General features: G+C 42.1%; 1 protein-coding gene across 1 annotated transcript in view; it reads right to left on the reverse strand.

Moving 5' to 3' along the window:
* Positions 1 to 14,176, reverse strand: part of LOC308323502 (uncharacterized protein) — a 77,914-nt gene that overhangs the window by 20,936 nt on the left and 42,802 nt on the right. Inside the window, exons 2-3 of the mRNA XM_080775230.1 lie at positions 5,253 to 5,570; positions 3,041 to 3,981 (exon numbers count right to left, since the gene is read on the reverse strand). Of these exons, the coding sequence (XP_080631356.1) occupies positions 3,041 to 3,981; positions 5,253 to 5,502 (1,191 nt within the window). The 5' untranslated portion in view covers positions 5,503 to 5,570. The remainder of the gene's footprint in view (positions 1 to 3,040; positions 3,982 to 5,252; positions 5,571 to 14,176) is intronic.

The raw sequence follows: 14,176 nt of genomic DNA on the forward strand, positions 1-14,176 counted from the left end.
ATTGGGCTCTGCTAATGCTACTAGTAAACACAGAGTTTGAGCCATACTATGCTATGCTGCTAACCATGGCAACATTATAGAACCACATGAACAGTAACGTTAGTTTGCTAAACATTGTTATGACTCAATAAATACTTGCAATGTAATCAATCCATAATAATGTATACATATAGTGTTCATTCTTACCTCTCGTAAACAGTAGCTGGTTCCGACGCTGCGGGGATACTTAGAAACTTTGAAATAGCCGGTCTCGTCTGATATCTGAAATGCTTGTGTTGCCAGATTTCGAGAGAGAAACCAGCAACCAGGTATGGAAAAACAAGCCCAAGCGACGTAACAGACAACACAAGCCCAGAATGACGAAGTCGCTTACAAAAAGCAAATTTGGCAACGAAGTGTAGCAGACGATGATTGACGACAATCAGAGCCAATGGAAATGGGGGGGGCACACGGGGTGGCCAATCAGATTACAAGGGGGGCCAGTGCCCCCCTGTGCCACCCCCTAGGCCCCGCCCGAGGAATAGCACTTATTATCCCGAGGCTGTTCCGCTGTTCGCCTCCTGAATGCTGACCCTATTTTCACTCGCACTTTACAGCGTGAAGCTGCTTTGTAAAAACAATGAATTATTTATTTATGTATCAAGTTTTTCATTATTTTCACGTATTAGTCCCTCTCATATTTTTGTATATTTTTCTACCCTCTATGTCTGAATATTTGATGTCTATTAATTTGTATGTCTGTTTTTAGAGCTCTGTACTAAAACAAATTCCAATCAACTCTGTTGACATGGCAATGAAGTATTATTGTAGGAGCCAAAATATACATTTTGTTTATTTTTTCCCACGCTTGGGTTTTCGATGTGCCACAGCCCTTACCTGATTGATGAGCTTCTGCTGTGTGTCTGCTAATCACTATACTTATGTCAGCTGTGTGTCTGGGCAGTGGCATTCAGTGAGTGAACGGGGCATAGGCGGAGCTTGAACTAGACGCCAGGGGGTGCGACAGCTTGGCGAGCGACCAGCGATTTCTTTAACCTGTATTTTATTATTTTAGCGTTTTTACAATGCCCTAACCCCTAAAAAAAATAGTTATTTAGGTAGTACAGCAGCAGCACACTACTACCTGCTGTACTAATGAAACCCCGTAGTGCTGTGTGTGTGTGTGTGTGTGTGTGTGTGTGTGTGTGTGTGTGTGTGTGTGTGTGTGTGTGTGTGTGTGTGTGCGTGTGTGTGTGTGTGTGTGTGTGTGTGTGTGTGCCTGAAACGTGACCCGACATTACGGAGGCACCGTCATAACTCTGAGCAACAATTGTGATGTTTTTTAAACCACCCATCTCCAGTCCTGTGTTTATAGCGTCCACTATAGCAGCTGCACCACGAGATGCTGAGCAATCAATAAAACACAGAAAACGCTCCTTGATTTCAAGCTGCTCAACGTATCTTAAACAAATAAGGCATCAATTATACTATAATGCTACCCATACAGTATAGTATGTCTATCTACTTTGTTATAGCAAATGCTCCACAACAACACAGTGAAACAGTGAACAGTGAAACATTCCTTTAAATCCTGACAGTGACATGAATCACTCATCATGTACTTAATTATCTGTTTTGAATCTTTGAATTTAACCCTGACATCCTGATTTTGGGCATGTCATTATAGGCTAAGAAGAAAGGACAATTGCTGATCTACAAGGTCACAACATGCCGTAATGTGTTGTAGCTTTTCCCCAAAAATAAGTTTTGATAAGTAAAATGTGTAGCACAGTGGAATAGAGTAGACAATATATGACACGTCAAGAGTCTATTAGTACTGTAGGCTTATACATTTGTGTTCTGGTAATATCATTGATCACTTGTTTTGCATGTCTGTTTTGCATGTCCATAATTACAGTCTGCTTGAGGTGTAATGCCGCTTTAAACAAAATAGCAGACAGTGGCACTGGTACATATCTGAACTCATCTTCTCCTCCTACAGTTCGTGTCAACCACATCACCACATACCAATCGTTGCATAGAAGCAGCATGGTTTTGTTATGCGTACACACCCATGGTACTGTGCCAAGAGAACTCACAAATCAAGATAAACGCACGCACACGCAGTCAAGTTGTCTACCGATGTTACCATCTCAAACCCTCACCCTAACCTAACCTCCCACGGGACAGCACACCTAACCTAACCCTTAACGCTCACCAAACTTAATCCGGTCGTCTTAACGCACCCCACAACAACCTTATGTCTAACCAAAGGATGCCTCCAGAGCCACTTCCAATGTGATTGAACTATAGGCTCTATGGCTGACAAATATTATAGCCCCAATGTTGAGTAAATCAACAAAGGTGTGGCAGCACCAGGAGAGTGTGACCCAACTTATGTGTATATGTGTTTTAAGAGTCTGTGTAAGTGCCAGTTTGTCAACTTTCGACCTTTTGTATAACAAACTCACTGATGCACCCATTCTGTGGGTTTAGGTGTACACAGTAGGAAGAATGTCATTGTCCACTTGGTACATTCATTTGCTTTGCTTTTATTTCAAGTAAACTGCATGGTACAAACATCTTCCATGTTGCTGGTAAAAACCATGTATCCACAAAGTGCATTAATTATTATTTACCACTTTATGGCCCTATATGTATTATAAATCATCATGCAGCGGCTAAAATAGCTGATCTACAAGCTCACAAAGCAGGCTGAGAGAACAAAAGCAATATAGAGGGTTGAAAACATTTGACGCGGGTGAGTAATTCTACTCACACAACTCAGCGGTGACTCCAGGTGCAAAAAGGGAAAATCCGACATGAAGGTTGTGTGTGAACGTGGTGTGGACTGTGTGAAGGAGTGCCATGGTGTCGTCAGACACGCTGTAGAAGGACAGTGTACCTGCACTGTGGTCCAGGTACACTCCTACTCTGGAGGACATGGGGCCTGGGATGTCAGTTACACGACCTCCGTGTATGGAAGCATACGTAATTCCGTTGATACACCGTAAGGCCCACGAGGTTTTTTTTTCTTTTTTAATTTCGTCACTATGCTCACTGCCTGCTCTGAGACATTTGTCCCTTCCTCTGTATAAATGTCCTCTAGTTCGTCAGCTATGATCTTCGGTTCTTGTCCTGTTGACAGTAAAACATCCACTCTTGTCACTGTCTCTGAGATGTTTGTACCTTCCTCTGTAAGAATGTCCTCTAGTTTCTCCTTCATCTTAGACATGGCCACAGTCACATCTTCAAAGTATCTCAGAGGACGGACATTGCTGCTGACTGGGTGTGTAGATCCACTGATCGTTGAGAGGGATGAGGTGTAACGCTGTAGAAAACGGATGTGATCCTCTGTGAGTGAGAGCTGCTCCAGCTCAGCATGTCTCCTCCTCAGTTCAGTGACCTCCTGCTCCACACGCCTCCTCAGTTCTTCAGCACGACTCACTTCACTTTTCTGCTGATCTCTGATCAGCTCCCTCACCTCAGATCGTCTTCTCTCCATGGAAGAGATGAGCTCAGTAAAGATGGTGTCACTGTCACCCACTGCTCTGTCAGCACAGTGGTTGATGGACTCCACCTCCTGGTGAAGCATCTTCACGTCTCTCTCTCTCTCCTGGATTCTCTGCTGGATGTTCTGCTGACTCGTATGGAGCTCTTTCTGTCTCTCAGTCCGTTCTGCTGCAGCTGAGGTCGTATCGTGACCTTTGTGTTCTTCCACGGAGCACAGAGAACAGATACACTGCTGATCGGTCCGACAGAAAAGCTCACTCACCCTGTTGTGACGGGAGCATATGTTCTCCTGAAGCTCACCAGAGGCTTTGACCAGCTTGTGTTTCTTAAAGGCAGGAGACTGATAGTGAGGCTGGAGATGAGTGTCACAGTAAGAGACCAGACACTGAAGACAAGTCTTCACAGCTTTCAGTCTCCTCCCAGTGCAGACATCACAGGCTACATCTCCAGGTCCAGCGTAGAAGTGCTCAGGAGGTGCAGCTTGGAGTCCTGTTGATAAATTGATTGACATGTATTTATGAATTTGATAAAAATGTGTATGTTCGATATAGTACAGACTAATAGACAAGTGCGCTCTCGGTGTGCAACTGTGAATTTCCCAAACGAACCCCGTTTGAAAAAAGTAGCTGGGGCGCTCGGATAAAAATGCTTTTTATTAAACAACGCGGGATGCAGCAATGCTAATCGGCGATCGCTGTACCAGCAGATTTCTAACACCCGTGGCACATGTGGCTGTGGCGAGGACTTTGAAATTGGAATGTTTATGTACGTCGTTTGGACTGTAAATGTAGCGATTGCATAAAACAGCCTGCAGTTGCACCATGACTGTCATGATAAACATGTTTCAGGGCTAATCTTCCCCCAAAGCTTTTCACATTTATTGAATTAGGCTACATTACAAAAGTAGCATTAGTTTTCATGTAAAATGACCTAATTTCTGTGCAACAACTATAAACATGCTTTCTTGTTTAGAAGCACGAGTTAACAAATTTAACATGTAAAAGCTTTCTTTGATGGCATCTTAGGATAGATGTAGACCTATTTGACAGTACAGAAACATAATTGCCTTCCTTGATGTATTAATGAGCATCAACGACCATCACGTGGGTACAGACACATACATCTCCCCTCTGCTAGCCGCAATTTGCAACTCTAGATCTTTATTTAAATGGGATGAATCTAGAGTTGCAATACCCTCCATTGACTCCCAAATCAGCCAATTTGCGTTTGCGATCTGCTTGTCTTAAACAACGTTAAACTCACCAACATTGCAGCTGTAGTCCAAGCTTGAATTATCCTCTTTCAATCTGACGAGCTTGTTTTTCATAAAAATCCACCGTAGAGCTACTTTCTGTCAAGCAATTCTGTGCAAGTGATTATATTTCTAAGTGCTGGAGTTTGGAAGCGCTCGTCGTAAGTCACTGAACGGCCCCGCATGCCATCTGTTTCGCATTTGCACATAATGCAGGAGGCAGCAGCATGACCCCTTCTCCAACATTTCTTCTTCTTGACAGAAAGTAGCTCATAACATGTCTACGGGGGATTTTTATGAAAAACAATTCAAGCATGGCGGCGGTGCCATGCCAATAACATTGTGCAGGAAACCTAAGCATATTGATTCCCCTCAAGATATCCCGCTACACTGCCTTGTTAGCCTTTTATATTCTTGTAATAAGACGTTCCATCTCTTTATTGGTTTATAAATTATATCTGACAGACAGTGAACTGTATTTACACAAGAGAACTTTAATTAGCCTCACCGGTCTTCTTCAGGCACTCCACCACCTCAGCCAACATGGTGTTTTTCTTCAGAACAGGTTTTGGGATGAAGCTGTGTCTGCATTGTGGACACGTGAACCTTCCTCTCTGATCGTCCTGGTTCCAGAATCTCTCGATACACCTCCTGCAGTAGCTGTGTCCACAGGGAACAGTCACTGGATCCTTCAGTAGATCCAGACAGATAGAACAACTCAACTGTTCATGGTCCAGTTGAACTCCCTGCTGCGCCATTTCAGTACGTCCGTCTGACTGACTGAAAGAGTTTAGTTTGGTTGCGTTTTCTCAGACATTTCTGAGAACTTCTAAAGTCAAAACACTGTTTTTATCTCTCCAAATATGTCAATAGAGGGTATGTGCGTGACATCATCATCAAACCAGGAAGTTATGCAGGAACGCCTACTGAGTGGAAAAAACTACTTTCTGGCCTTGACAGCCCAGACATCCACATAGAAAAGTCCTATCTGATTGCATTAAACAACATTAAACAATGTTAAACTCACTTTGCATGTTGCTTTGCCACTCGATGTGCCATTCACTTTAAGCATGCGCATACCCTCTATTAATACTGAAATACAACCGAGAAAAGAGGGAAAAGGAAAAAAGGCACACTGATCTGAAAACACACAGACACACACACACACACACACACACACACAGCCGAGCTCACAACTTGCGTGTGTGTGTAGCACTACTAGACTGTGGTCCCTACTCCACACAGGGCTCAGAGTCAGTGCTTGTTATAAACGTCTTTGCGTGCGTGCGTGTGTGCGTGCGTGCGTTGCTGACCCGCTGTCGGTATTGGGATTTATTTATAGGAGTTTCTTGTGACCCTACCATTAACATCCTATGGTAGACAAAAATTTAAAACTTTCCTTTTTCTTTATGTAGCAGTGACATGTCAAACTAGGGGGTTTTCATGATTCTGAATCCATTCCAAGCATTAGTTTTGCACAAAGTACACTCCTTGGGCTAAAAACAGCCATATAGCCTGACGCCTATGGCTGTCAAAGTTTGGAAAGTTTGACATTTTTGCCTGCCATAGGATGTTAATGGATCACAAGAAACCCCAAATAAAAAAAAATGTATGTATATAGACAATATTTTAGTCCTTCTGGTCGAACTCACTGTCCCATGGGAGGGAGGTTTGGAGGCTGCTTATGAGCGGAAGCGAGCCAAGTACTCAGACCTGGCGGCAGAGTGCAGGGAGGCTGGCTGGAAAGCTGTTATCTGCCCTGTGGAAGTGGGGTGTAGGGGCTTCGTAGGTTCCTCAACTGCCCGCCTACTCTGCGACATTGGATGCACAGGAGCGGGGCATCGGAAAGCCATGAAAGAGCTGGCTGAGAAGGCGGAGAAAGGCAGCTTCTGGCTGCCTTTCTCCGCAGAAAGGAGGAAGCATAATAGTTGGGGGACAAACACCTAGGGCATCAGCAGGGGGTGGCAGGGAGAGAGCCCTTCCACCGCTCCGCCACCATGAGACGTAGCCTACTGGGGTTAAAGGAGCGAAACGTTGATGAATGGTGGTCCCCAGCTGATGACCCGTTTAGGCCCACAAAGGTGTTCAGTGAGGTGTCACAGCACACCTGTTCAAAAGGCACTGGAGGAGGTGCGTCAGGCAGCAATGCCCAGCAGGAATACCATCAGCTGTATCTGATATGTAGGCCAAAAAAAAAAGACTATATACCAAATTTCCCATTTTAAGCAAAAGAAGCCTGTCGGCTGCCGGACTATTGCAAATGTGGGTGGTTTGCGGTTGTAGTAAATGACTAGTAACATGTTATTGTTCTGCCTATTCCCCATCGGGAAAACATTTTGTGCCAGGGACCTCCATACGCTTCCAAAATAGGCCTAGTCCACATTTCCCTTCTTTTTTTTCCCTCAAGATATTTTTGAAAATAGCAGATCTAACTCTTGTGAGCTTGTAGATGAGCTATTTTCAAATAGCCGCTGCGTATAGGTTTAATAAAGTGCGTATATGTGGCCTACTACAGTCTCTTCTTTTGGGCTTGTTTTGGTAGACCTGGTTGCTTATTTCTCTCTCTCTCTCTCTCTCTCTCGCTCAGGGTCCTAGGAGCCCCCACTCCAAAGCCAGCATGGCGTGGTGCGGGGCGACTCTCTCCTTGGGCTTCTTAAACTCGTCCTTCTCCTTCAGTGATGGAAAGTAACTAAGTCATTTTACTTAAGTACTGTACTTAAGTACAATTGAGGTATTTCCAATTCCCAGTACTTTTACTTCTACTCCACTACATCTCAGAGCCAATATTTGTACTTTTACTGCACTCTGAGGGCTTTAAATCATTTTCTACAAAACCGGGATCAGACTATCAATCCTCCTAATAAATGTATTGCTGACCTAGTTACCTTTGTAATGGAGTACAACAATTTCTGCTTCGACAGGGATTTTTATTTGCAAACCTCAGGTGTCAGTAGGCTATTTGTGCGCCTAATTATGCCAACCTTTTCATGGGTTACTTTGAGGAGAACGTTTTCTTTAACCCTGATAAGAACGTGTACCTCCCACGAATTCTGAAATATTATAGATTAATTGATGACACTGAACGGTAGATGTGGGGATGACATACATCTAGGAAAAGTAACCACAGTAGAAAACAGTGTCATTGATTATATGATAGGTTCTCCTTTCATTGTGAGCCAGGCCAGAGGCTTCTGTGTACATGATTTTGACCCACTGTTTTCTGATAAACATTGTATGGTGGAAGTGTCCTTGGAGGTAAACATGGAAAGAGCCCATCAACAGGTTGAGGGCCCTACGGAGCGGATAAATAGAGAAAATCAACAAATAGGTAAATGGGATCCACTTAAAGTAGACGAGTACATAAAACACATTCAGCTTGATAAATTGAATAAACTGTTAATTGACCAAGATAACCTATCAGTGGATGAAATAACAAAAGAAACCTGTAATTTACTGATTAGTAGCGCAGCAGTCACATTCCCTAAAAGAATGGATAGACATAGAAATACAAAAAAGCAAAATAAAAAAGCAGTATGGTTTAACAAAGAGTGTTATCAAAAAAGGAAATTATATCTTAAAGCAAAGAGAATGCACAAACTACATAAAAATGAAGTAACTACCAGAAATGTAAGGTTAAATAGTAAAGAATACAAGAAAGAGCTGTTTAAAGCCCAGAAAGAATATAAAAACTCGTTTAATAAGGAGCTGCTGAGTGCAAAGTCTAAAAACCCAAAGCTTTTCTGGAAGATGCTTAGTGGAACCGGCAGAAATAAGGAGCAATGCCCAATTCCACCAGAAGAGCTCTATGAACACTTCAAGAGTCTTTCTGACTGGGATGTGCAAATGAACCAGATGCCAGAGGTTGATTCGGAAACACTCAACCATGACGACAGTACTCTAAATGCTAGATTCACAGATCAGGAAATCAACGAGGTTATCTCAAAATTAAAATCTGGCAAGGCAGCAGGTATTGATCAAATCCTAAATGAGTATATCAAATGTACAGCAAGCATTTTTATGCCACTATATACAGCCCTGTTTAACAAGATCCTTGACTCTGGTATCTTCCCCGAAGATTGGACACTTGGCATGATCATACCAATTTTCAAGAAAGGCAATACTGCCGACTGTGATAATTATAGAGGGATCACGCTTCTGAGTTGCATGGGTAAATTGTTCACAAACGTACTGAATACAAGGCTGCTAAACTTCTGTGAAGACAATTCTATCTTGAGGGAAACCCAGGCAGGCTTTAGAAAGAATTACTCCACCAGTGACCATATTTTCCTCCTGAAGCACATTGTTGAATTATTTTGCTTTAAAAAGAAGAGACTATTCTGTTCTTTTATAGACTACAGCAAGGCATTTGATACAGTCTGGAGGGATGCCCTTTGGTATAAACTATCTAAAGTAAGCATCAAAGGTAAATTTATGGATATAGTAATGAATATGTATAAAAACGTTAAATCGTGTGTTTTTGTTAATGGCATGAAATCAGATTTCTTTGTAAGTTTAGCTGGCGTAAGACAGGGGGAAAATCTGTCACCATTACTGTTTTCATTGTTTATCAATGACCTGGAGGATTATCTTATTCGCAATGGCTGCCAGTCTATTAATTATGACGACCCACTTATCGATAGCTATTTCCAGCTTTTGGTATTATTATACGCAGACGACACAATTGTCATGTCAAATACAAAGGAGGGATTGCAGAAGGCAATAGACCTGATGTGTGGTTTTTGTGAAAAGTGGAAATTGAAAATCAATAGTGAAAAAACAAAGGTCACAGTCTTTGGATGTAGAAAAGCTGATATCAGCAAATTAAAGTTTGTCTGTAATGGAGTCAACCTAGAGCTTGTCCATAGTTTCAAATACCTTGGAGTTATTATGAACTATAATGGATCATTTAGGATTGCTATCGAAGAACTACACAAGCAGGCCTCACGTGCCATGTACTCCCTCCTTGGTAAATGTAGATCATTTGATTTACCAGTAAATGTTGCATTGGATCTTTTCGACAAATTGGTCTCACCAGTCATGCTGTACACATGTGAAATCTTAAATTTCTCAAGTATATCCTAAAAGTTAAAACAACTACCTGTAGCAATATGGTATATGGTGAGCTGGGGAGGTATCCAATTTGTATCACTGTTAAAAAGAGACTTATCGGGTACTGGGCTCGGTTGATCGAAGGAAAAGAGAGTAAACTGAGTCGAATAATGTACGACTGTCTGCTTAACCTGTTCAACACAGGTGTCCATGTGTCTCCTTGGTTTGCACAGGTGAAGAAAATACTGGATAACTGTGGTATGTCTTACATTTGGTTGGCCCAGAAATGTAATAACATTGACTGGTTGAAGCGAACTGTCGAACAAAGGTTGAAAGACCAGTTCCTGCAAAAGTGGCAAAGTGAACTAAATAGTATGACATCATGTGACATCTATGTTGAATACAAACAAGAGTTCAAACTAGAAAAATACCTTCTATGTGAAAACCGTAAGTATAGACAGGCTATTTGCAACCTTAGGCTAAACAACACAAGAATTCCAAAGGTCATCGGTAGATATAAAGGATTGGAAAGAAGTCAGAGGATTTGTAACCTATGTAATGATGCCAAAATTGGAGATGAGTATCATGTTCTGTTGGAATGCAAGAATACTGACATTATGAATTTCAGGCAAAAATACCTGCCACTGTATTTTTTTACCCACCCTTCTATGTTTAAATTAATTGCATTACTAAAATCCGAAAAACAAAAAGTAATCTATAAATTGGGTGCTTTTCTGAAAAATGTTCTTCCACTGTACAAATAGGGAAAGCCTTCCGATATGTCTATGTATATCGTGAAATCTGTAATGTATTGTATACTTCTGATTGTATACTTTTATGATGTGCTCCAAACCATGTGATCATGGTCGTGAGTTAAATAAATGATGAAATGATGAAATGAAATGATGAAATGTATTTTCCAGGGTAATCTAGATGAGTTAAACAACTTTGTTGAACTACTTAAGAGTCACCAGCTGATGTTCACCTGTGAGTCCATGCAGCCAGGAAAAACTACATTCTTTGGATGGTCTATATTGACAATGGTGGCTTATCTAACCCAAAGTGTGATTTACAGCATGAAGAATAAATTAGGCTTGCCCATTTTCAAATCAACAAAGGATCTTTACTGGTGTGTTTGGTATATTTAAAACACACTTAACCAAGTTAACCATAACTGGTATAGACATATCCATACGTAGAAAAGGGTTATATTCAAACTCCTCCACTAGATGGCACTGTGGGCTTGTCATCATCATCTCTGGCCTGCTGGGGAGACATACAGTACACGTCATAGTATAATGTAACATAGACACGTTAATACATGCAACATATAGTCTCCAGTCAAAACAGTGATTTTACAATATAAATTATTGGGGTCCATGGGCTAATAAATGTAGATGTGAAAGTCCTCGAGATGAAAAAGTTTGAGAACAGACTGGTTGTAAAGCTCACCCTGGCCCAACTCAGCATCTACCTCCTCTTCTCGTTGTCCGGCTCCACCAGCAGGGCGAACGGCAGGTACAGTACTTTGTATTTTGATTGATTGAAATATTTATTAACAGTTTGCGGAATTACAGTAGGCCTACATTTCAAGCACAAACTCAATACAAAGACTTGGTGTTAACTGTGAGTGGACGACCCAATTAACCATTGCACTTGTTTTACAAGAGGGTCCACCTTGTTCAATTCATCAAAACATTTAGAGACGTACAAATAGACACTTCTATATAGTCAAAGAACACGGTGTACTCATGTCCACAGAACCTGCAAAGAGAACGACACACGCTGCATTGCAATACCCATCAATGTTGATTTTGTCGACTAAAACTAAGACGAAAAATGTTCGTCTACTACCTTTTTTCACTGACGAAAACTACATGGAAACTAAACTATGATGACTAAAACTAAATATACTGACGATTTTCTCAAATAAAAACTAGACTAAAATGTTAGGAAGGGGACTAGTGGACAAGATATCCAGTATAGGCCTATAAGTCATTTTACACTTGGTTGCATGCTGACAATAGCAGATCTACAAGCTCACGAGTGACCGTTGTGAGCTTGTAGATCTGCTATTTTCAGCAAGTGTAAACACAGTCATTTACGACGGCATCGAGGCCCGCCAGAATACATTTCAGTCGACTAAATCAACTGTGGACTTAGTCGACTAAAATCTTATGACATTTAGTCGACTAACACTAAAACATTCCGGGTGACTAAAATGAGACTAAAACTATGCAAGAGACTATGACTAAAACGTGCCGCCAAAAACAACACTGCTTTCAATACCCATGTCCACAGAACACCTTCTGCAAGAAGAGACGGATCTCTTTCATAATTGTGTGGTGGTTGTTGTTGCACAATCTCAATTCTCAAGGCACACCTGGACACTGGTTTAACCTCTGGCATTAAAATCACTTGGAGCAAGTGGTCCTCAAAGTGGGGACCAGGGACCATTTTGAAAACTCCTCTCCTGGGGGGTCTGTGTCAAAATACATGTACATTTGGGGGTCCTCTACATTGTGCTTCAACTTGTGTAATTAGAGGGGCTTCTCCAAAGAGAGACGATGAAACCCCCTCATTCAGTGAGTCTTGTGTTTGCTCAACAGCACGCTGACAGGCTACCGTTAACCCTTCATGGTGTCTGCGCGCACCGTGTGTGCATGCGCATCCAGGCAGGCACATGCACGACCCGCATGCACTCTTACTCTGTGGTGTGTGCATACTGTCTGTCTGGGAGAATATGGAGAAGACACACACGATAGCCTATTTTAAAGAAATCCCTTTATTATAATGAGACTACTTTTGTTTGTATTATTATTAACTAAATGTGCACTAATGTCAGCAATATGCAATCACAAAGAATTAACGTCAACGTTGCACACAATACATTAAAAGGAAGAATAAACATTGTATTTTCTGTAGTTAAACTTTTTGGTATAGTGGTGGATAATAAAATAAACTTTAACTTATTTAAAACAACCTAGAGACAACTGAGCTCGTTTTCCTTGCAGATCATCTCACACCGTCACTGAAATGTTTTCACAAATAAGATGATCGCTACATCATCGAGCAGAAAACCCACAGCATTTTAGTCGAGCCAGAAACGTCCAACATATTGGTCATGGCTTGATAATCAGTGTTGCAAAAGGTATTCACACGTTTTAATATCAATACTGCAATGTCGAAATACTGGTAATTAGTAAAAGTCCGGAATTCAACTTATGAAGGAACTCCAAACTTTGCCTGCTTACAAAGAGACCTTCGAAAGTTTCACCTCCCATGGAAACCACGTTGTCCGTTATTCCAGCCATGATTGGTCTGGCACCTGGTGTGACATCTGTATTGAGCAGACATTAATGAAGGCAGCCAAATCAGAAGGTGGACTGAGCAGAGGGAGGATGAGAAACAGTGATTCTGGCCAAGTGCTGGGTGCTCACCCTCAGTGCTGGGTGCTCACCCTCAGTGCTGGGTGCTCACCCTCAGTGCTGGGTGCTCACCCTCAGTCATTTCTACAATGTCACCCAGCGCATGGAGGAAGATGTAAAGAAACATGCTCCACTCCACAGAGACCTTTCCAAAACACAGATGTAGCGAGATGCTGAAGCAGTTGAACTTGCCCTCCAATGGTTCGAGGAGAACAACGCATTCGACCACGATCGAGACAAGGAGATGCTTGTATCTTTCTCTGCAGGATTCACCAGCACAGGAGTTGACTCAGTCAATGCTGAGAGAGCAGCTGAAGTAGGACATTCTGGTACTGGTACATTTACCATGGACCAGGTAGCCTACTACTCTGGGTGCAATTCGATACAACATCTTCTCACATAAGGCAGGGGCTGGGCTGATTAAACCAGAGAATCTACCTCCAACAGAGGGTGCAGCTGCACAGCATTCTCTCCGTGCCTACCTACATACCCGGGACTGGATCCTATACAGAGCATGTCTATGGACCCCAGTAACTATGGATGGACATTAGGTGTTCATGGTTATGAACCAGTTCCAACACTAGACCCCATGGCTCCTGAGGAGCTACTACAGTTCACAAGCTGCAATTGTAATGAAGATTGCAGCAACCGGAGATGCAGCTGCAAGAAGAATGATGTCAAGTGCATCTCAGCATGTGGAGTTTGTAAAGGCATTACATGCAAGTCATGATGGTGTTGAAGAAGACTCAAACATTGACTCCTGAAGCATTTGACATGGTGGATCAGTATTATTCTAATCGAAATAAATGCAACTGGTTGGAATAACGTGTTCCTTCCATGCGCTATGTCCAACCAGGGAAACTCCCCCCTGTCAGGTGTAAAGGAGCAACTTGGACACTCAGGCATGAAGGAAGCATGAGTTCAAGTCCGTTGCTCTCCCCATGTCCCCCATATA

Source organism: Protomyctophum bolini (assembly GCF_963924005.1).
Source record: "Protomyctophum bolini genome assembly, chromosome: 11".
NCBI lineage: Eukaryota > Metazoa > Chordata > Actinopteri > Myctophiformes > Myctophidae > Protomyctophum > Protomyctophum bolini.